Raw genomic sequence first — 23,887 nt, 5'->3', positions numbered from 1 at the left:
CTTCCAATAGTGGCCGTGGGATCTTTTACATCCACCTGAGAGGGGCAGACGGGGCCTCGGTTTAACGTCTCATCCAAAAGACGGAACCTCCGACAGTGCGGCGCTCCCTCAGTACTGACCCTCCGACAGTGCGGCGCTCCCTCAGTACTGACCCTCCGACAGTGCGGCGCTCCCTCAGTACTGACCCTCCGACAGTGCGGCGCTCCCTCAGTACGGACCCTCCGACACCGCGGCGCTCCCTCAGTACTGCCCCTCCGACAGTGCGGCGCTCCCTCAGTACTGACCCTCCGACAGTGCGGCGCTCCCTCAGTACCGACCCTCCGACAGTGCGGCGCTCCCTCAGTACTGACCCTCCGACAGTGCGGCGCTCCCTCAGTACTGACCCTCCGACAGTGCGGCTCTCCCTCAGTACCGACCCTCCGACAGTGCGGCGCTCCCTCAGTACTGACCCTCCGACAGTGCGGTGCTCCCTCAGTACTGCCCCTCCGACAGTGCGGCGCTCCCTCAGTACTGACCCTCCGACAGTGCGGCGCTCCCTCAGTACTGACCCTCCGACAGTGCGGCGCTCCCTCAGTACTGCACTGGGAGTGTCGGCCTGGATTATGGGTTCAAGTTTCTGCAGTAGGGGCTCAAACAACAACAACCTGCATTTCTCCAGCGCCTTTAATGGAGTAAAACGTCCCGAGGCTCTTCACAGGAGCGTAAATCAGACCCCGAGCCACATAAGGAGATATTAGGGCAGGTGACCAAAAGCTTGGTCAAAGAGGGAGGTTTTAAGGAGGAGAGAGAGAGAGGCGGAGAGGTTTAGGGAGGGAATTCCAGAGCTTAGGGCCGAGGCAGCTGAAGGCACGGCCGCCAATGGTGGAGCGATGGGAATCGGGGGATGGACAAGAGGCCGGAATTGGAGGAGTGCGGGGGTCTAACCCACAACCTCCTGACTCAGAGATGAGAGTGCTGGCCAGTGATCCAGAGCTGAGACTCAGTCAGTGAGTATCAGTGAGGTGGCATCAGGCTTGGGTTTATGATGCACGTTGATTGTAGGAGAGGGGTGAGGGGGTGAGGGGGAGAGAGAGGGGAAGGGGATAGGGGGGAGAGGGGGAGAGGGAGGATGGGGAGAGGGGAGAGCGGGAAGGGGGAGAGGAGAGGGGGAGAGGGGGGAGAGGGGGGAGAGGGGAGAGCGGGAAGGGGGAGAGGAGAGGGGGAGAGGGTGGAGAGGGAAGGGGGAGAGGAGAGGGGGAAGGGGGAGAGGAGAGGGGAAAGAGGGAAGGGGAGAGGAGAGAGGGGAAAGAGGGAAGGGGAGAGGAGAGAGGGGATGTGGGAGAGGGGAGAGGAGAGGGGGGAGAGGGAAGGGGAGAGGAGAGAGGGGATGTGGGAGAGGGGAGAGGAGAGGGGGGATGTGGGAAAGGGGGGAGAGGAGAGAGGGAGAGAGGGAAGGGGGAGAGGAGAGAGGAAAGAGGGAAGGGGAGAGGAGAGAGGGGATGTGGGAGAGGGGAGAGGAGAGGGGGGATGTGGGAGAGGGGAGAGGAGAGGGGGGATGTGGGAGAGGGGGGAGAGGAGAGGGGGGAGAGGGAAGGGGAGAGGAGAGGGGGGAGAGGGAAGGGGAGAGGAGAGAGGGGATGTGGGAGAGGGGAGAGGAGAGGGGGGATGTGGGAAAGGGGGGAGAGGAGAGAGGGAGAGAGGGAAGGGGGAGAGGAGAGGGGAAAGAGGGAAGGGGAGAGGAGAGAGGGGATGTGGGAGAGGGGAGAGGAGAGGGGGATGTGGGAGAGGGGAGAGGGAGAGAGGGAAGGGGGAGAGGAGAGGGGAAAGAGGGAAGGGGAGAGGAGAGAGGGGATGTGGAAAAGCGGAGAGGGGGGGATGTGGGAGAGGGGAGAGAGGGAAGGGGGAGAGGAGAGGGGGAGGGGGAGTGGGGGAGAGGAGAGGGGGAGTGGGGGAGAGGAGAGGAGGAGAGGGGGAGTGGGGGAGAGGAGAGGAGAGGAGGAGTGGGGGAGAGGAGAGGGGGAGTGGGGGAGAGGAGAGGAGGGGGGAGAGGAGAGGAGAGGGGGAGTGGGGGAGAGGAGAGGGGGAGTGGGGGAGAGGGGAGGGGAGAGGGGAGGGGGAGAGGAGAGGGGGAGTGGGGGAGAGGGGAGGAGAGGGGGAGTGGGGGAGAGGGGGAGAGGAGAGGGGGGAGGAGTGGGGGAGAGGAGAGGGGGGAGGAGTGGGGGAGAGGAGAGGAGAGGGGGAGAGGAGAGGAGTGGGGGAGGGGGAGAGGGGAGGGGGAGAGGAGAGGAGTGGGGGAGGGGGAGAGGGGAGGGAGGGGGGAGAGGAGAGGAGAGGAGGGGGGGAGAGGGGAGGAGTGGGGGAGGGGGAGTGGGGGAGAGGAGAGGAGAGGAGAGGAGGGGGGGAGAGGGGAGGAGTGGGGGAGGGGGAGTGGGGGAGAGGAGAGGAGAGGAGAGGGGGGGAGAGGGGAGGGGTTTGTAGGTTGTTCGTGTTTCAATGATTTATTTAATCGATGTTCCGAGTCCTTTGTCACATTGGCCAATTTGAGACGGAGCTGTGAAAAGCTGGAACATGTGACTGGGGGGGAAACAAGAAAATGATCATCGGTGAGTGTGGGAGAGAGATTCACACCAGAACAGGAAACCGAGAAATACAGAAACAAGGGGGGGGAGAGAGGGGGAGAGGAGGGAGAGGGGAGAGAGGGGGGAGAGGGGAGGGAGAGGGGAGAGGGGAGGGAGGGGGGAGAGGGGAGAGAGGGGGGAGAGGGGAGAGAGGGGGGAGAGGGGAGAGAGGGGGGAGAGGGGAGAGAGGGGGGAGAGGGGAGGGAGAGGGGAGAGGGAGGGAGGGGAGAGAGGGGAGAGAGGGGAGGGAGAGGGGGAGAGGGGAGGGGAGAGGGGAGGGAGGGGGGAGAGGGGAGAGAGGGGGGAGAGGGGAGAGAGGGGGAGAGGGGGGAGAGGGGAGGGAGGAGGGGAGAGGGAGGGAGGGGAGGAGAGGGAGAGAGGGAGGGAGAGGGGAGAGGGAGGGGAGAGGGGAGGGAGGGGGAGAGGGGAGAGAGGGGGGAGAGGGGAGGGAGGGGGGAGAGGGGAGGGAGGGGGGAGAGGGGAGGGAGAGGGGAGAGGGAGGGAGGGGGGAGAGGGGAGGGAGAGGGGAGAGGGAGGGAGAGGGGGAGAGGGGAGGGAGAGGGGAGAGGGAGGGAGGGGAGAGAGGGGAGAGAGGGGAGGGAGAGGGGGAGAGGGGAGGGGAGAGGGGAGGGGAGAGGGGAGGGAGAGGGGAGAGAGGGGGGAGAGGGGAGGGAGGGGGGAGAGGGGAGGGAGAGGGGAGAGGGAGGGAGGGGGGAGAGGGGAGGGAGGGGGGAGAGAGAGGGAGGGAGGGGGGAGAGGGGAGGGAGGGGGAGAGGGGAGGGAGAGGGGAGAGGGAGGGAGGGGGGAGAGGGGAGGGAGGGGGGAGAGGGAGGGAGGGGAAACCCTCCTGGTTTCTCTTCCTGAGCCCTTTCTATTGAATCTCTGGGCTTTCCTGTCTGCGGGGGGAGTCTGCTGGGGGTGTCTGCGTGGGGAGTCTGCGGGGGGAGTCTGCGGGGGGAGTGTCTGCGGGGGGAGTCTGCTGGGGGTGTCTGCGTGGGGAGTCTGCGGGGGGAGTCTGCGGGGGGAGTCTGCGGGGGGAGTGTCTGCGGGGGTGGGAGTCTGCGGGGGGAGTCTGCGGGGTGGTGTCTGCGGGGGGAGTCTGCGGGGTGGTGTCTGCGGGGGGAGTCTGCGGGGTGGTGTCTGCGGGGGGAGTCTGCGGGGGGAGTGTCTGCGGGGGGAGTCTGCTGGGGGTGTCTGCGGGGGGAGTCTGCGGGGGGGAGTCTGCGGGGGGAGTCTGCGGGGGGGAGTCTGCGGGGGGAGTCTGCGGGGGGAGTCTGCGGGGGGGAGTGTCTGCGGGGGGAGTGTCTGCGGGGGGAGTCTGCGGGGGGAGTGTCTGCGGGGAGAGTCTGCGGGGAGAGTGTCTGCGGGGAGAGTCTGCGGGGAGAGTCTGCGGGGGGAGTGTCTGCGGGGTGGTGTCTGCAGGGGGAGTCTGCGGGGTGGTGTCTGCGGGGTGGTGTCTGCGGGGAGAGTCTGCGGGGGGAGTGTCTGCGGGGGGAGTCTGCGGGGGTTAATTCTGGTGGAGCTCTCACTAATGGGGACTGTTCCCTCCCCCCCGGTCAGTGATGGACCCCTCAGTCACACTCTGGCAGTTCCTGCTCCAACTCTTGGAGGAGAAGCAGAACGAGCATCTCATCACCTGGACCTCCAACGCTGGCGAGTTCAAGCTCCTCGACGCGGAGAAGGTCGCTCGACTCTGGGGGCTGCGCAAGAACAAGACCAACATGAACTACGACAAACTGAGCCGGGCCCTGAGGTATTACTACGATAAGGTAATGGTACATCGTAACCTCGGGAAACTTTCCCATTCCCAGACCCCGGGGGAAGGGCCGAGGCCCCACGGTGCAGGACACCAGGGGAAGGGCCGAGGCCCCACGGTGCAGGGACCCAGGGGAAGGGCCGAGGCCCCACGGTGCAGGGACACCGGGGAAGGGCCGAGGCCCCACGGTGCAGGGACCCCGGGGGAAGGGCCGAGGCCCCACGGTGCAGGACACCAGAGGAAGGGCCGAGGCCCCACGGTGCAGGGACCCCGGGGGAAGGGCCGAGGCCCCACGGTGCAGGACCCCGGGGGAAGGGCCGAGGCCCCACGGTGCAGGGACCCCGGGGGAAGGGGCGAGGCCCCACGGTGCAGGACACCAGAGGAAGGGCCGAGGCCCCACGGTGCAGGGACCCAGGGGAAGGGCCGAGGCCCCACGGTGCAGGACACCAGGGGAAGGGCCGAGGCCCCACGGTGCAGGGCACCAGGGGAAGGGCCGAGGCCCCACGGTGCAGGGACCCAGGGGAAGGGCCGAGGCCCCACGGTGCAGGACACCAGGGGAAGGGCCGAGGCCCCACGGTGCAGGGACCCAGGGGGAAGGGCCGAGGCCCCACGGTGCAGGACACCAGGGGAAGGGCCGAGGCCCCACGGTGCAGGGACCCCGGGGGAAGGGCCGAGGCCCCACGGTGCAGGGACCCCGGGGGAAGGGCCGAGGCCCCACGGTGCAGGACACCAGGGGAAGGGCCGAGGCCCCACGGTGCAGGGACCCAGGGGAAGGGCCGAGGCCCCACGGTGCAGGACACCAGGGGAAGGGCCGAGGTCCCACGGTGCAGGACCCCGGGGGAAGGGTCGAGGCCCCACGGTGCAGGGCACCAGGGGAAGGGCCGAGGCCCCACGGTGCAGGGACCCCGGGGGAAGGGCCGAGGCCCCACGGTGCAGGGACCCCGGGGGAAGGGCCGAGGCCCCACGGTGCAGGACCCCGGGGGAAGGGCCGAGGCCCCACGGTGCAGGACCCTGGGGGAAGGGCCGAGGCCCCACGGTGCAGGGACCCAGGGGGAAGGGCCGAGGCCCCACGGTGCAGGGACCCCGGGGGAAGGGCCGAGGCCCCACGGTGCAGGGACCCCGGGGGAAGGGCCGAGGCCCCACGGTGCAGGGACCCAGGGGGAAGGGCCGAGGCCTCACGGTGCAGGGACCCAGGGGGAAGGGCCGAGGCCCCACGGTGCAGGGACCCAGGGGGGAGGGCCGAGGCCCCACGGTGCAGGGACCCTGGGGGAAGGGCCGAGGCCCCACGGTGCAGGGACCCTGGGGGAAGGGCCGAGGCCCCACGGTGCAGGGACCCAGGGGGAAGGGCCGAGGCCCCACGGTGCAGGACCCCGGGGGAAGGGCCGAGGCCCCACGGTGCAGGGACCCCGGGGGAAGGGCCGAGGCCCCACGGTCCAGGGACACCAGGGGGAAGGGCCGAGGCCCCACGGTGCAGGGACCCCGGGGGAAGGGCCGAGGCCCCACGGTCCAGGGACACCAGGGGGAAGGGCCGAGGCCCCACGGTGCAGGGACCCAGGGGGAAGGGCCGAGGCCCCACGGTGCAGGACCCTGGGGGAAGGGCCGAAAAGAGTAAGAGAGAAGGTCATTGAAGATTTGTTAGGTGAACTTGGATTTCGAAGCCTGCAGATTATAGGAGGGAGGGAGGGGAAGAGGGAGGGAAGGGGAAAGGGAGGGAAGGGAGAGGGAGGGAAGGGAAGAGGGAGGGAAGGGAAGAGGGTGGGAAGGGAAGAGGGAGAAAGGGGAGAGGGAGGGAGGGAAGGGAAGAGGGAGGGAAGGGAAGAGGGAGGGAAGGGAAGAGGGAGGAAGGGGAGAGGGAGGGAAGGGAAGAGGGAGGGGAGAGGGAGGGAGGGGATGAGGGAAGGGAAGAGGGAGGGAAGGGAAGGGGAGAGGGAGGGAAGGGAAGAGGGAGGGAAGAGGGAGGGAAGGGAAGAGGGAGGGCGGGGAGAGGGAGGAAGGGGAGAGGGAGGGAAGGGAAGAGGGAGGGAAGAGGCGAGGAGGGAAGAGGGAGGGAGGGAAGGGGAGAGGGAGGGAAGGGGAGAGGGAGGGGAGAGGGAGGGAAGGGATGAGGGAAGGGAAGAGGGAGGGAAGGGAAGGAGAGAGGGAGTGAAGGGAAGAGGGAGGGAAGGGAAGGGGAGAGGAAGGGAAGAGAGAGGGAAGGGAAGAGGGAGGGTGGAGAGAGGGAGGGCGGGTAGGAGGGAGGGGAAGAGGGAGGGAGGTGGAGGAGGAGGACTCCCTCTCTCTTTCATTCATTCATTCTTTCTCTCTCTTTCTCTCTCTATCTCTCTCTTTCTCTCTCTCTCCCTCTCTCCTTCTCTCTCTCTCTCTCTCTTTCTAACGCTGTTGTTTTGGGGTCCGTTTACAGAACATCATCAAGAAGGTGAGTGGGCAGAAGTTTGTCTACAGGTTTGTCTGCTATCCAGACCTGTCCCCCGCGGAGACGCCAAAGGAGGAGGCCAAGAAGCAGGAGAATGTTCCAGAAGTCCTCCCGCCGGCCAGTGAGGGGCCGGCCGGCCTTCAGAAGGCGTCGAGGGGCGGCTGGAAGACCCATAGTAGTCGGAACGACTACATGAGATCGGGGCTGTACTCGACCTTCACCATCCAGTCCCTGCAGAACCAGGCCAAGGTTGAGGAGGGAGGGGAGGAGGACGAGGAGGAGGAGGAGGAGGAGGAGGAGGACGAGGTCGGGGTCAACGTTCAGAGTTCGCAGGTGGTGCTGGTGCTGGAACCTTCCACGAGAGGCGCGGTGGAGGACGAGGAGGAGGACGGGGTCAACGTTCAGAGTTCGCAGGTCGTGGTGGTGCTGGAACCGTCCCCTAAAGGCCTGGTGGAGGGGGAGGAGGAGGAGGAGGAGGAGGAGGAGGTCAAGGTTCAGAGTTCGCAGGTCGTGGTGGTGCTGGAACCGTCCCCCCAAGGCCTGGCGGAGGAGGAGGAGGAGGAGGAGGAGGAATTGGGCGCCATGGTTACCTTGGAGACGGAGACCCGGGAGGCCCCGCCATTGGCAGAGTCGCAGCCTCAGAAGGGCCGGAAGCCCAAGGACTTGGAGCTGATGCCCCCCGAGTGTCCCCAGGCCCAGCAGAGCCCTTCCCCCGACAAGCTCAACCCCGTTTCATCGGCCAACTTCCTGTCGCCCCTCAGTGCCACGAATACTCTGACTCCCACAGTCATCACCTCACACTCGCTGGTACGTCACACCCGTTCCCTCCTCATACCGCCATCCTACAGCACAGGAGGAGGCCATTCAGCCCATCGTACCTGTGCCGGCTCTCTGGAAGAGCTGTCCAATTAGTCCCACACCCCCTGCTCTCACCCCATAGCCCTGCAAATTGTTCCCTTTCAAGTGTTTCTCCAATTCCCTTTTGAAAGTTATTATTGAAACTGCTTAATAAGACGATAACAAGTGCAAGCCAAGCACTGGGGGTTCATTTCTAGAGGGATAGAATTGAAAAGCAGAGAAGTTATGTTAAATTTGTATAGAACCTTGGTTAGACCACACTTGGAGCACTGTGCACAGTTCTGGTCTCCATATACCTTGGTTAGTCCACACTTGGAGCACTGTGCACAGTTCTGGTCTCCATATACCTTGGTTAGTCCACACTTGGAGCACTGTGCTCAGTTCTGGTCTCCATATACCTTGGTTAGACCACACTTGGAGCACTGTGCACAGTTCTGGTCTCCATATACCTCGGTTAGACCACACTTGGAGCACTGTGCTCAGTTCTGGTCTCCATATTCCTTGGTTAGACCACACTTGGAGCACTGTGCACAGTTCTGGTCTCCATATTCCTTGGTTAGACCACACTCGGAGCACTGTGCACAGTTCAGGTCTGAACAGGCTGGGGCTCTTTTCTCTATAAAAGAGAAGACTGAGGGGTGACCTGATAGAGGTCTTTAAAATTATGAAAGGGTTTGATAGGGTAGACGTAGAGAAGATGCTTCCACTTGTGGGGGAGACCAGAACTCGGGGCCGTAAATATAAGATAGTCAGTAATAAATCCAATCGGGAATTCAGGAGAAACTTCTTTACCCAGAGAGTGGTGAGAATGTGGAACTCACTCCCACAGGGAGTGGTTGAGGGGAATAACAGAGATGGATTTAAGGGTTAAATTCCGAGGACAGGTTGCACAGACCGGGCTTGTATTCCCTCGAGTGTAGAAGATTAAGGGGTGATCTAATCGAGGGGTTTAAGATGATTTTTTTTTGGGTGAGGAACCATGGCGGGTAAATGGAGTTAAGGTACAGATCGACCGTGATCGAATTGAATGGCGGAACAGGCTCGAGGGGCTGAATGGCCTCCCCCTGTCTCTATGTTCTGAGTGTCACTGATATCATCCATGGGTTTTCGGTGCGATGTGATGCAACTTTCAGAATGACCCTTGTGTTTCTCTCTCTGACAGACACCTGTCCTCCTCACACCAAGCCCCCTGCCTCCAACCATCCATTTCTGGAGCACGCTGAGTCCCATCGCCCCACAGAGCCCCGCTAAACTCTTCCAGGTACAATCTTAAAAAACGAAAACTGAGCTGGGTGGGTGTCGGGTGACCAGGGGGGAGGGCCGAGGCCCCACGGTGCAGGACACCAGGGGGAAGGGCCGAGGCCCCACGGTGCAGGGACACCAGGGGGAAGGGGCGAGGCCCCACGGTGCAGGACACCAGGGGGAAGGGCCGAGGCCCCACGGTGCAGGACACCAGGGGGAAGGGCCGAGGCCCCACGGTGCAGGACACCAGGGGGAAGGGGCGAGGCCCCACGGTGCAGGGACACCGGGGGAAGGGCCGAGGCCCCACGGTGCAGGGACACCAGGGGGAAGGGGCGAGGCCCCACGGTGCAGGGACACCGGGGGAAGGGCCGAGGCCCCACGGTGCAGGACACCAGGGGGAAGGGCCGAGGCCCCACGGTGCAGGACACCAGGGGGAAGGGCCGAGGCCCCACGGTGCAGGACACCAGGGGGAAGGGCCGAGGCCCCACGGTGCAGGGACACCAGGGGAAGGGGCGAGGCCCCACGGTGCAGGGACACCAGGGGAAGGGGCGAGGCCCCACGGTGCAGGGACACCAGGGGAAGGGGCGAGGCCCCGCGGTGCAGGGACACCAGGGGAAGGGGCGAGGCCCCGCGGTGCAGGGACACCAGGGGGAAGGGGCGAGGCCCCACGGTGCAGGGACACCAGGGGAAGGGGCGAGGCCCCACGGTGCAGGGACACCGGGGGAAGGGCCGAGGCCCCACGGTGCAGGACACCAGGGGGAAGGGCCGAGGCCCCACGGTGCAGGGACACCAGGGGAAGGGCCGAGGCCCCACGGTGCAGGACACCAGGGGGAAGGGCCGAGGCCCCACGGTGCAGGACACCGGGGGAAGGGGGAAATCAGTCAGGGTTCCTGCTTCTGCTCACTGTCCAGTGGTGGGATGTGTGGACGTCCAGTGAGAAGAGGATCGGACTCGGGTTTGATGGGTCGGAATTGTGGGAAAGCTTCGAGGATCCGATTCCCTCCATGAGTAGTTTGGAATGACACTTAAACCCTGAACAATAACAATGACCATTTTTCCATTTCTCCAGCGCCTCTAACGTAGTAAAACGTCCCGAGGCTCTTCACAGGAGCGTAAATCAGACCCCGAGCCACATGAGGAGATATTAGGACAGGTGACCAAAAGCTTGGTCAAAGAGGGAGGTTTTAAGGAGGAGAGAGAGAGAGGCGGAGAGGTTTAGGGAGGGAATTCCAGAGCTTAGGGCCGAGGCAGCTGGAGGCACGGCCGCCAATGGCGGAGCGATGGGAATCGGGGGGATGGACAAGAGGCCGGAATTGGAGGAGCGCAGAGATCTGGGAGGGTCGTAGGGGCTGGAGGAGGTTACAGAGAGAGGGAGGGGGGCGAGGGCCAGGGAGGGATTTGAACAGGAGGGTGGAGAATTTTAAATTCGAGGGGTTGCCCAACTGGGAGCCGATGTAGGTCAGCGAGCACAGGGGGTGATGGGTGAACGGGAGTGGGTGTGAGTTAGGATACGGGGACGCAGTTTTGAATGAGTCTTGTCTCTTTTCCTTTCAGTTCCCCTCCGCTGCTGTCACCAGCCAGATCCAGGTGCCGGTCCCGAGTGTCGATGGGCTCTCTACCCCAGTGGTCCTGTCTCCGAGCCTGCAGAAACCTTGACCAACAAGGACTACATCCCCCTACTGGACAGCTCGGAGCATCAGGGATTGACCCTCGTGCTGTCCTCGGTGTATTGGGTCCCCATCGTTGGTGTATTGGGGGCGCCCCTCGAGGTTTCAGCAAGACAAGGGACCATCACCCGCACCCACCCCCCCTCCGCCCGATTGGCCAATCACATACCTCGTCTGGTTCAAGGGTCAAACAGCAAACTCGGGGTCTCAAACTAGTTTGAAGACCCTTGAGTGCGGACAACTTGTCTCATCTTGTCCTTTCTCCCACTCCTTTGTGTATCGTTCTTTAAAGGAGCACCTCCCCACCACCGAACGAGCACGGGAGAACTTTGCGCTGCACCACCAAGTTTCTTTAAGGGGAGATTGACGCTCCCTCAGGATGGGAGATGGCCCCCCTGCTCTCCTCTCACCGGCTTCAAGGCGACTTTGTTGATGTTTCCTCACCAGCCAGACATTAAATCGAATAGCGACCATTTCATTTGGTGACGGAGGGACCTGTGTACCAGAGGGACTTTAATTGTGGCGACAATTTGGCCCTTTAAGACACGGAGCGTGCCACAAAGTCATGGAAGAACATTCTGGAGAACTTGGTGGTCCAGCTGACATTTGGATTGTTGGCTTCATTTCATCATAAGAGACAGCGGACGTGTTGGGTGCCCGTCATTGGCGTATTGGGTGCCCATCATTGGCGTATTGGGTGCCCGTCATTGGCGTATTGGGTGCCCATCATAGGTGTGTTGGGTGCCTGTCATTGGCGCATTGGGTGCCCATCATAGGTGTGTTGGGTGCCTGTCATTGGCGTATTGGGTGCCCATCATAGGTGTGTTGGGTGCCTGTCATTGGCGTATTGGGTGCCTGTCATTGGCGTAATGGGTGCCCATCATGGGCGTGTTGGGTGCCTGTCATTGCTGTATTGGGTGCCTGTCATTGGCGTGTTGGGTGCCTGTCATTGGCGTGTTGGGTGCCTGTCATTGGCGTGTTGGGTGCCTGTCATTGGCGTGTTGGGTGCCTGTCATTGGCGTGTTGGGTGCCTGTCATTGGCGTGTTGGGTGCCTGTCATTGGCGTGTTGGGTGCCTGTCATTGGCGTGTTGGGTGCCTGTCATTGGCGTGTTGAGCGTGTGTTTGTAAAGAATCGATCAGTGAGGTGCCGATTGGGCCTGAGCCGGTGATATATCTGCCCGGAGACACGGGGACCGCCCCTCACTGTACCGTCCCTCACCGTACCGTCCCTCACTGTACCGTCCCTCACTGTACCGTCCCTCACCGTACCGTCCCTCACCGTCCCGTCCCTCACCGTCCCGTCCCTCACCGTCCCGTCCCTCACTGTACCGTCCCTCACTGTACCGTCCCTCACTGTACCGTCCCTCACTGTACCCCCCCTCACCGTACCGTCCCTCACTGTACCGTCCCTCACTGTACCGTCCCTCACTGTACCGTCCCTCACTGTACCCCCCTCACCGTACCGTCCCTCACCGTACCGTCCCTCACCGTACCGTCCCTCACTGTACCGTCCCTCACTGTACCGTCCCTCACCGTACCGTCCCTCACTGTACCGTCCCTCACTGTACCGTCCCTCACTGTACCGTCCCTCACTGTACCGTCCCTCACTGTACCCCCCCTCACCGTACCGTCCCTCACTGTACCCCCCCTCACTGTACCATCCCTCACTGTACCCCCCTCACTGTACCGTCCCTCACTGTACCGTCCCTCACTGTACCCCCCCTCACTGTACCGTCCCTCACTGTACCGTCCCTCACTGTACCCCCCCTCACTGTACCATCCCTCACTGTACCCCCCTCACTGTACCGTCCCTCACTGTACCGTCCCTCACTGTACCCCCCCTCACCGTACCGTCCCTCACTGTACCGTCCCTCACTGTACCCCCCTCACTGTACCGTCCCTCACTGTACCCCCCTCACTGTACCGTCCCTCACTGTTCCGTCCCTCACTGTCCCGTCCCTCACTGTACCCCCCCTCACCGTACCGTCCCTCACCGTACCCCCCCTCACCGTACCGTCCCTCACTGTACCGTCCCTCACTGTACCCCCCCTCACTGTACCGTCCCTCACTGTACCGTCCCTCACTGTACCCCCCCTCACTGTACCGTCCCTCACTGTACCCCCCCTCACTGTACCGTCCCTCACTGTACTGTCCCTCACTGTACCGTCCCTCACTGTACCGTCCCTCACTCTACCCCCCCTCACTGTACCGTCCCTCACTCTACCCCCCCTCACTGTACCGTCCCTCACTGTACCCCCCCTCACTGTACCGTCCCTCACTGTACTGTCCCTCACTGTACCGTCCCTCACTGTACCCCCCCTCACTGTACTGTCCCTCACTGTACTGTCCCTCACTGTACCGTCCCTCACTGTACCCTCCCTCACTGTACCCCCCCTCACTGTACCCCCCCTCACTGTACCGTCCCTCACTGTACCGTCCCTCACCGTACCGTCCCTCACCGTACCGTCCCTCACTGTACCCCCCCTCACTGTACCGTCCCTCACTGTACCCCCCCTCACTGTACCATCCCTCACCGTACCGTCCCTCACTGTACCGTCCCTCACCGTCCCGTCCCTCACTGTACCGTCCCTCACTGTACCGTCCCTCACTGTACCGTCCCTCACCGTACCCCCCCTCACTGTACCGTCCCTCACCGTACCGTCCCTCACCGTACCCCCCCTCACTGTACCCCCCTCACTGTACCGTCCCTCACTGTACCCCCCCTCACTGTACCCCCCCTCACTGTACCGTCCCTCACCGTACCGTCCCTCACTGTACCCCCCCTCACTGTACCGTCCCTCACTGTCCCGTCCCTCACCGTACCGTCCCTCACCGTACCGTCCCTCACTGTACCGTCCCTCACTGTACCGTCCCTCACCGTACCGTCCCTCACCGTACCGTCCCTCACCGTACCGTCCCTCACCGTACCGTCCCTCACTGTACCCCCCCTCACTGTACCGTCCCTCACTGTACCGTCCCTCACTGTCCCGTCCCTCACTGTCCCGTCCCTCACCGTACCGTCCCTCACCGTACCGTCCCTCACTGTACCGTCGCTCCTCGGGCCCAATATCTGAGAGCTGAGTCTTGTTCTGCATCTTCTCACGTGACGTGGGCCTCTCCGTGTTCACTCGGGGTGTGTCGAGGCCCCGAGGGATGTCAGTCTTGTCCAGTGGGATCTCTGCACAGTTTGTGGGGAATGAGATCGAAAACCCAGGCTTCCATTTTAAACCGTTTGGGAAAGATTTTACAATTGTTTCATTTCAATCTGATTTATTGAATGGATTCCCAAGGAGGAGAGGATTGAGAATCAATTCTGGTTTTAGTTACACCGATGCTACATGAGTGTGAGCGTCTGTGAGTGTGAGCGTCTGTGAGTGTGAGCGTCTGTGAGTGTGAGCGTCTGTGTCTGTGTGTGTCTGTGTCTGTGTGTCTGTGTCTGTGTGTGTGTGTCTGTGTGTGTCTGTGTCTGTGTGTGTGTGTCTGTGTGTGTCTGTGTCTGTGTGTGTGTCTGTGTGAGTGTGTGTGTCTGTGTGTGTGTGTGTGTGTCTGTGAGTGTCTGTGTCTGTGTGTCTGTGTGTGTCTGTGAGTGTCTGTGTGTCTGTGTGTGTCTGTGAGTGTCTGTGTCTGTGTGTGTGTGTGTGTCTGTGAGTGTCTGTGTCTGTGTGTGTGTGTCTGTGAGTGTCTGTGTGTCTGTGAGTGTCTGTGTGTCTGTGAGTGTCTGTGTCTGTGTCTGTGTGTGTGTGTCTGTGAGTGTCTGTGTGTGTCTGTGTGTGTCTGTGAGTGTCTGTGTGTGTGTGTGTGTGTGTGTCTGTGTGTGTGTGTGTGTGTGTGTGTGAGTGTCTGTGTGTGTGTGTGTGTGTGTGAGTGAGTGTCCAATAACCCCAGGGTCCTTGTGCTGACTCCGATTGACGGTGTGATGACCTGTGCTCCTCCTCTCCCCTCTCCCCTCACTTGTGTCTTTGCCCATTGATCTCCCAATTCCTCCTGTCCCTCTCCCACTGTCCTTGCTCGACATTCACTCTTTCTGCTGTCTCTCCGTCACTTTATTCTGTAAGTGTTGTACTCGAAACCTTCCATTCACTCTCTCCTTAGGTGTCGGCCGTGACTCTGTGGGTCTCACTCTCGTCTCGAGCCCATAATCCAGGCCGACACTCCCAGTGCAGTACTGAGGGAGCGCCGCACTGTCGGAGGGTCAGTACTGAGGGAGGGCCGCACTGTCGGAGGGTCAGTACTGAGGGAGCGCCGCACTGTCGGAGGGTCAGTACTGAGGGAGGGCCGCACTGTCGGAGGGTCGGTACTGAGGGAGCGCCGCACTGTCGGAGGGTCAGTACTGAGGGAGCGCCGCACTGTCGGAGGGTCGGTACTGAGGGAGCGCCGCACTGTCGGAGGGTCAGTACTGAGGGAGCGCCGCACTGTCGGAGGGTCAGTACTGAGGGAGCGCCGCACTGTCGGAGGGTCAGTACTGAGGGAGCGCCGCACTGTCGGAGGGTCAGTACTGAGGGAGCACCGCACTGTCGGAGGGTCGGTACTGAGGGAGCGCCGCACTGTCGGAGGGTCGGTACTGAGGGAGCGCCGCACTGTCGGAGGGTCAGTACTGAGGGAGCGCCGCACTGTCGGAGGGTCAGTACTGAGGGAGCGCCGCACTGTCGGAGGGTCAGTACTGAGGGAGCGCCGCACTGTCGGAGGGTCAGTACTGAGGGAGCGCCGCACTGTCGGAGGGTCGGTACTGAGGGAGCGCCGCACTGTCGGAGGGTCAGTACTGAGGGAGCGCCGCACTGTCGGAGGGTCGGTACTGAGGGAGCGCCGCACTGTCGGAGGGTCAGTACTGAGGGAGCGCCGCACTGTCGGAGGGTCAGTACCGAGGGAGCGCCGCACTGTCGGAGGGTCAGTACCGAGGGAGCGCCGCACTGTCGGAGGGTCAGTACTGAGGGAGCGCCGCACTGTCGGAGGGTCAGTACTGAGGGAGCGCCGCACTGTCGGAGGGTCGGTACTGAGGGAGCGCCGCACTGTCGGAGGGTCAGTACTGAGGGAGCGCCGCACTGTCGGAGGGTCGGTACTGAGGGAGCGCCGCACTGTCGGAGGTGCAGTACTGAGGGAGCGCCGCACTGTCGGAGGGGCCGTCTATCGGACGAGACGTTAAACCGAGGCCCCGTCTGCCCCTCTCAGGTGGATGTAAAAGATCCCACGGCCACTATAGGAAGAAGAGCAGGGGGAGTTCTCCCCGGGGTCCTGGGGCCAATACTTATCCCTCAACCAACATCACTAAAAACAGATGATCTGCTCATTTATCACATTGCTGTTTGTGGGATCTTGCTGTGCGCAAATTGTCTGCTGCGTTTCCCACATTACAACAGTGACCACACTTCAGAAGGTACTTCACTGGCTGTGAAGCTTTGGGACGTCCTGAGGTGGTGAAAGGGGCTGGAGAAATTGCGTCTTTCTTTGTCCGTCTCTCTGTCGGTTTGTCTGTGCCTGTCTCGCTCTGTGCCTCTCAAATACTTACCTTCTTCTGTCTGTCCTCATTCTCACTTTCTCTCCTTCCCTCCGGTCTCTCTCCCTCCCCTTCTGTCTCACTCTCTCTCTCCATTTTGCTGAATTTTCCCTGTAACTGCCCAGTACTCTGAGCACTGCAAACTGTGCAGGGGGGAGCTCCCCGCAGCTTGGATAAAAACCTTTCCTTTATTGGATGGGAAGGAGGGGAGAGGAGGAGAGGGGAGTCCGGGGTGGGTCTTACCTTTGACGTAACCTTTGAACTGCAGTCGCTCTGAGGCGGGGCCAAATTGGAGAACGGACGGTCACAGCTGACGATTGGTTTATTGATTTATTGATTTATTGGTTGTGGTGAGTGGATTTTCAAAACCGGCCCCTTTTCAGAGTTGCCCAGAATCCAGGATCAGCTCCCGAATGGACAGTTTGCCTGGATTCATTGTGCCTGTGGATCAGGATCAATCTCGGCCGTCTGCAAAATTTTCGGAGTGGGACTGAGCAAACCACCCTCTGGCCTCCAAGTTGCTCTTCGAAGGACGAGGAGGAAGAATTGGCCTTTGTCGGATGGTGGGTCCCACCAAACAATGGACTGAGCTGACCTTTGGCACGTTGCGGATGGTTCCCAGGACAGACTTGGCCCAAAGTGCAGTGGGAGGTGAGTGGAGCTGCCCTTGAGGAAAGTCCAGGGTTGATTCACATCCAGGGTGGAAGATGGTCAGAGCAGGTCCCAAACACGGTGCTGTGGAAGTTGTCTTCGTCGCGGTGGTTGAGGTTCCTTAGGAAATAGGAGCAGGAGTAGGCCATTCGGCCCCTCGAGCCATTCAATCAGATCATGGCTGATCTTCGACCTCAACTCCACTTTCCTGCCCGATCCCCAGATCCCTCGATTCCCCGAGAGTCCAAAGATCGATTTATCCCAGCTGTTTTTACCCTTCCCAGCAGAGGGGCTGGAGTAGCGGGTGGAATGGGCAACTTTATCCTGGGCCTGTCCCTGCGATTCCCCCGCACGGTGATGGGACGGGGTCTGTCCCTGCGATTCCCCCGCACGGTGATGGGACGGGGTCTGTGTCTGCGATTCCCCCACACGGTGATGGGACGGGGTCTGTGTCTGCGATTCCCCCGCACGGTGATGGGACGGGGTCTGTCCCTGCGATTCCCCCGCACGGTGATGGGACGGGGTCTGTCCCTGCGATTCCCCCGCACGGTGATGGGACGGGGTCTGTCCCTGCGATTCCCCCACACGGTGATGGGACGGGGTCTGTCCCTGCGATTCCCCCCACACGGTGACGGGACGGGGTCTGTGTCTGCGATTCCCCCGCACGGTGATGGGACGGGGTCTGTCCCTGCGATTCCCCCGCACGGTGATGGGACGGGGTCTGTCCCTGCGATTCCCCCCGCACGGTGATGGGACGGGGTCTGTCCCTGCGATTCCCCCGCACGGTGATGGGACGGGGTCTGTCCCTGTGATACCCCCGCACGGTGATGGGACGGGGTCTGTGTCTGCGATTCCCCCGCACGGTGATGGGACGGGGTCTGTCCCTGCGATTCCCCCGCACGGTGATGGGACGGGGTCTGTCCCTGTGATTCCCCCTCACGGTGATGGGACGGGGTCTGTGTCTGCGATTCCCCCGCACGGTGATGGGACGGGGTCTGTCCCTGCGATTCCCCCGCACGGTGATGGGACGGGGTCTGTCCCTGCGATTCCCCCCGCACGGTGATGGGACGGGGTCTGTCCCTGCGATTCCCCCGCACGGTGATGGGACGGGGTCTGTCCCTGCGATTCCCCCGCACGGTGATGGGACGGGGTCTGTCCCTGTGATTCCCCCGCACGGTGATGGGACGGGGTCTGTGTCTGCGATTCCCCCGCACGGTGATGGGACGGGGTCTGTCCCTGCGATTCCCCCGCACGGTGATGGGACGGGGTCTGTCCCTGCGATTCCCCCTCACGGTGATGGGACGGGGTCTGTGTCTGTGATTCCCACACACGGTGATGGGACGGGGTCTGTCCCTGCGATTCCCCCGCACGGTGATGGGACGGGGTCTGTCCCTGCGATTCCCCCGCACGGTGATGGGACGGGGTCTGTCCCTGCGATTCCCCCACACGGTGATGGGACGGGGTCTGTCCCTGCGATTCCCCCGCACGGTGATGGGACGGGGTCTGTCCCTGCGATTCCCCCGCACGGTGATGGGACGGGGTCTGTCCCTGCGATTCCCCCGCACGGTGATGGGACGGGGTCTGTCCCTGCGATTCCCCCGCACGATGATGGGACGGGGTCTGTGTCTGTGATTCCCCCGCACGGTGATGGGACGGGGTCTGTCCCCGCGATTCCCCCGCACGATGATGGGACGGGGTCTGTCCCTGCGATTCCCCCGCACGGTGATGGGACGGGGTCTGTGTCTGTGATTCCCCCGCACGGTGATGGGACGGGGTCTGTCCCCGCGATTCCCCCGCACGATGATGGGACGGGGTCTGTCCCTGCGATTCCCCCGCACGGTGATGGGACGGGGTCTGTCCCTGCGATTCCCCCGCACGGTGATGGGACGGGGTCTGTGTCTGTGATTCCCCCACACGGTGATGGGACGGGGTCTGTCCCTGCAATTCCCCCGCACGGTGATGGGACGGGGTCTGTCCCTGCGATTCCCCCGCACGGTGATGGGACGGGGTCTGTCCCTGCGATTCCCCCTCACGGTGATGGGACGGGGTCTGTGTCTGCGATTCCCCCACACGGAGATGGGACGGGGTCTGTGTCTGCGATTCCCCCGCACGGTGATGGGACGGGGTCTGTCCCTGCAATTCCCCCGCACGGTGATGGGACGGGGTCTGTGTCTGCGATTCCCCCACACGGTGATGGGACGGGGTCTGTGTCTGCGATTCCCCCACACGGTGATGGGACGGGGTCTGTGTCTGCGATTCCCCCACACGGTGATGGGACGGGGTCTGTCCCTGCGATTCCCCCACACGGTGATGGGACGGGGTCTGTGTCTGCGATTCCCCCACATGGTGATGGGACGGGGTCTGTCCCTGCGATTCCCCCACACGGTGATGGGACGGGGTCTGTCCCTGCGATTCCCCCACACGGTGATGGGACGGGGTCTGTCCCTGCGATTCCCCCACACGGTAATGAGACGGGGTCAGTCCCTGCGATTCCCCCGCACAGTGATGGGACGGGGTCTGTGTCTGCGATTCCCCCGCACGGTGATGGGACGGGGTCTGTCCGTGCGATTCCCCCACACGGTGATGGGACGGGGTCTGTCCCTGCGATTCCCCCACACGGTGATGGGACGGGGTCTGTCCCTGCGATTCCCCCACACGGTAATGAGACGGGGTCAGTCCCTGCGATTCCCCCACACGGTGATGGGACGGGGTCTGTCCCTGCGATTCCCCCGCACGGTGATGGGACGGGGTCTGTGTCTGCGATTCCCCCACACGGTGATGGGACGGGGTCTGTGTCTGCGATTCCCCCGCACGGTGATGGGACGGGGTCTGTGTCTGCGATTCCCCCGCACGGTGATGGGACGGGGTCTGTCCCTGCGATTCCCCCACACGGTGATGGGACGGGGTCTGTCCCTGTGATTCCCCCGCACGGTGATGGGACGGGGTCTGTCCCTGCGATACCCCCGCACGGTGATGGGACGGGGTCTGTCCCTGCGATTCCCCCGCACGGTGATGGGACGGGGTCTGTGTCTGCGATTCCCCCGCACGGTGATGGGACGGGGTCTGTCCCTGCGATTCCCCCGCATGGTGATGGGACGGGGGCTGTCCCTGCGATTCCCCCACACGGTGATGGGACGGGGTCTGTGTCTGTGATTCCCCCGCACGGTGATGGGACGGGGTCTGTACCTGCGATTCCCCCACACGGTGATGGGACGGGGTCTGTGTCTGTGATTCCCCCGCACGGTGATGGGACGGGGTCTGTCCCTGCGATTCCCCCGCACGGTGATGGGACGGGGTCTGTCCGTGCGATTCCCCCACACGGTGATGGGACGGGGTCTGTACCTGCGATTCCCCCCACACGGAGATGGGACGGGGTCTGTGTCTGCGATTCCCCCGCACGGTGATGGGACGGGGTCTGTGTCTGCGATTCCCCCTCACGGTGATGGGACGGGGTCTGTCCCTGCGATTCCCCTGCACGGTGATGGGACGGGGTCTGTGTCTGCGATTCCCCCTCACGGTGATGGGACGGGGTCTGTCCCTGCGATTACCCCTCACGGTGATGGGACGGGGTCTGTGTCTGCGATTCCCCCGCACGGTGATGGGACGGGGTCTGTCCCTGCGATTCCCCCGCACGGTGATGGGACGGGGTCTGTGTCTGCGATTCCCCCGCACGGTGATGGGACGGGGTCTGTCCCTGCGATTCCCCCGCACGGTGATGGGACGGGGTCTGTCCCTGCGATTCCCCCGCACGGTGATGGGACGGGGTCTGTGTCTGTGATTCCCCCGCACGGTGATGGGACGGGGTCTGTGTCTGCGATTCCCCCGCACGGTGATGGGACGGGGTCTGTGTCTGCGATTCCCCCGCACGGTGATGGGACGGGGTCTGTGTCTGCGATTCCCCCGCACGGTGATGGGACGGGGTCTGTCCCTGCGATTCCCCCACACGGTGATGGGACGGGGTCTGTGTCTGCGATTCCCCCGCACGGTGATGGGACGGGGTCTGTGTCTGCGATTCCCCCACACGGTGATGGGACGGGGTCTGTCCCTGTGATTCCCCCACACGGTGATGGGACGGGGTCTGTGTCTGTGATTCCCCCTCACGGTGATGGGACGGGGTCTGTCCCTGCGATTCCCCCGCACGGTGATGGGACGGGGTCTGTCCCTGCGATTCCCCCACACGGTGATGGGACGGGGTCTGTCCCTGCGATTCCCCCACACGGTGATGGGACGGGGTCTGTCCCTGCGATTCCCCCGCACGGTGATGGGACGGGGTCTGTCCCTGCGATTCCCCCACACGGTGATGGGACGGGGTCTGTCCCTGTGATTCCCCCACACGGTGATGGGACGGGGTCTGTGTCTGTGATTCCCCCGCACGGTGATGGGACGGGGTCTGTGTCTGCGATTCCCCCGCACGGTGATGGGACGGGGTCTGTCCCTGCGATTCCCCCGCACGGTGATGGGACGGGGTCTGTCCCTGTGATTCCCCCACACGGTGATGGGACGGGGTCTGTGTCTGTGATTCCCCCGCACGGTGATGGGACGGGGTCTGTGTCTGCGATTCCCCCGCACGGTGATGGGACGGGGTCTGTCCCTGCGATTCCCCCACACGGTGATGGGACGGGGTCTGTGTCTGTGATTCCCCCGCACGGTGATGGGACGGGGTCTGTCCCTGCGATTCCCCCGCACGGTGATGGGACGGGGTCTGTCCCTGCGATTCCCCCGCACGGTGATGGGACGGGGTCTGTGTCTGTGATTCCCCCGCACGGTGATGGGACGGGGTCTGTCCCTGCGATTCCCCCCGCACGGTGATGGGACGGGGTCTGTCCCTGCGATTCCCCCACACGGTGATGGGACGGGGTCTGTGTCTGCGATTCCCCCGCACGGTGATGGGACGGGGTCTGTCCCTGTGATTCCCCCGCACGGTGATGGGACGGGGTCTGTCCCTGCGATTCCCCCGCACGGTGACGGGACGGGGTCTGTGTCAGCGATTCCCCCACACGGTGATGGGACGGGGTCTGTCCCTGCGATTCCCCCACACGGTGATGGGACGGGGTCTGTCCCTGCGATTCCCCCACACGGTGATGGGACGGGGTCTGTCCCTGCGATTCCCCCGCACGGTGATGGGACGGGGTCTGTCCCTGCGATTCCCACACACGGTGATGGGACGGGGTCTGTCCCTGCGATTCCCACACACGGTGATGGGACGGGGTCTGTGTCTGCGATTCCCCCGCACGGTGATGGGACGGGGTCTGTGTCTGCGATACCCCCGCACTGTGATGGGACGGGGTCTGTGTCTGCGATTCCCCCGCACTGTGATGGGACGGGGTCTGTCCCTGCGATTCCCCCGCACGGTGATGGGACGGGGTCTGTGTCTGCGATTCCCCCGCACGGTGATGGGACGGGGTCTGTGTCTGCGATTCCCCCGCACGGTGATGGGACGGGGTCTGTGTCTGCGATTCCCCCGCACGGTGATGGGACGGGGTCTGTGTCTGCGATTCCCCCGCACGGTGATGGGACGGGGTCTGTGTCTGTGATTCCCCCGCACGGTGATGGGACGGGGTCTGTCCCTGCGATTACCCGACACGGAGATGGGACGGGGTCTGTGTCTACGATTCCCCCGCACGGTGATGGGACGGGGTCTGTCCCTGTGATTACCCGACACGGAGATGGGACGGGGTCTGTGTCTACGATTCCCCCGCACGGTGATGGGACGGGGTCTGTCCCTGCGATTCCCCCGCACGGTGATGGGACGGGGTCTGTCCCTGCGATTCCCCCGCACAGTGACGGGACGGGGTCTGTGTCTGTGATTCCCCCGCACGGTGATGGGACGGGGTCTGTCCCTGCGATTCCCCCACACGGTGATGGGACGGGGTCTGTCCCTGCGATTCCCCCTCACGGTGATGGGACGGGGTCTGTGTCTGCGATTCCCCCACACGTTGATGGGACGGGGTCTGTGTCTGCGATTCCCCCGCACGGTGATGGGACGGGGTCTGTCCCTGCGATTCCCCCGCACGGTGATGGGACGGGGTCTGTGTCTGCGATTCCCCCGCACGGTGATGGGACGGGGTCTGTGTCTGCGATTCCCCCGCACGGTGATGGGACGGGGTCTGTGTCTGCGATTCCCCCACACGTTGATGGGACGGGGTCTGTGTCTGCGATTCCCCCGCACGGTGATGGGACGGGGTCTGTCCCTGCGATTCCCCCGCACGGTGATGGGACGGGGTCTGTGTCTGCGATTCCCCCGCACGGTGATGGGACGGGGTCTGTCCCTGCGATTCCCCCGCACGGTGATGGGACGGGGTCTGTCCCTGCGATTCCCCCACACGGTGATGGGACGGGGTCTGTGTCTGCGATTCCCCCACACGGTGATGGGACGGGGTCTGTGTCTGCGATTCCCCCGCACGGTGATGGGACGGGGTCTGTCCCTGCGATTCCCCCACACGGTGATGGGACGGGGTCTGTCCCTGCGATTCCCCCGCACGGTGATGGGACGGGGTCTGTGTCTGCGATTCCCCCGCACGGTGATGGGATGGGGTCTGTCCCTGCGATTCCCCCGCACGGTGACGGGACGGGGTCTGTGTCTGCGATTCCCCCACACGGTGACGGGACGGGGTCTGTCCCTGCGATTCCCCCGCACAGTGACGGGACGGGGTCTGTGTCTGCGATTCCCCCACACGGTGATGGGACGGGGTCTGTGTCTGCGATTCCCCCACACGGTGATGGGACGGGGTCTGTCCCTGTGATTCCCCCGCACGGTGATGGGACGGGGTCTGTGTCTGCGATTCCCCCACACGGTGATGGGACGGGGTCTGTCCCTGCGATTCCCCCGCACGGTGATGGGACGGGGTCTGTGTCTGCGATTCCCCCACACGGTGATGGGACGGGGTCTGTCCCTGCGATTCCCCCACACGGTGATGGGACGGGGTCTGTCCCTGCGATTCCCCCGCACGGTGATGGGACGGGGTCTGTCCCTGCGATTCCCCCTCACGGTGATGGGACGGGGTCTGTGTCTGCGATTCCCCCTCACGGTGATGGGACGGGGTCTGTGTCTGCGATTCCCCCGCACGGTGATGGGACGGGGTCTGTCCCTGCGATTCCCCCTCACGGTGATGGGACGGGGTCTGTGTCTGCGATTCCCCCACACGGTGATGGGACGGGGTCTGTGTCTGCGATTCCCCCTCACGGTGATGGGACGGGGTCTGTCCCTGCGA

The 23,887-nt window shown here is 63.4% G+C and overlaps 1 protein-coding gene across 1 annotated transcript; it reads left to right on the top strand.

The window, feature by feature from the left end:
* The first annotated feature begins 4,142 nt into the window (after positions 1-4,142).
* elk1 (ETS transcription factor ELK1) lies at positions 4,143-11,393 on the top strand. Its single transcript, XM_067976227.1, has 4 exons — positions 4,143-4,366; positions 6,755-7,573; positions 8,787-8,885; positions 10,421-11,393. Exons 1-4 carry the CDS (start codon positions 4,160-4,162, stop codon positions 10,520-10,522), a joined length of 1,227 nt encoding a protein of 408 aa, XP_067832328.1. The 5' UTR covers positions 4,143-4,159; the 3' UTR covers positions 10,523-11,393.
* The last annotated feature ends 12,494 nt before the right edge of the window (positions 11,394-23,887 follow it).

This window comes from Heptranchias perlo, chromosome 45 (genome assembly GCF_035084215.1).
Source record: "Heptranchias perlo isolate sHepPer1 chromosome 45, sHepPer1.hap1, whole genome shotgun sequence".
Classification (NCBI taxonomy): Eukaryota; Metazoa; Chordata; class Chondrichthyes; order Hexanchiformes; family Hexanchidae; genus Heptranchias; species Heptranchias perlo.
This window is presented reverse-complemented; position numbering and strand designations above follow the sequence as displayed.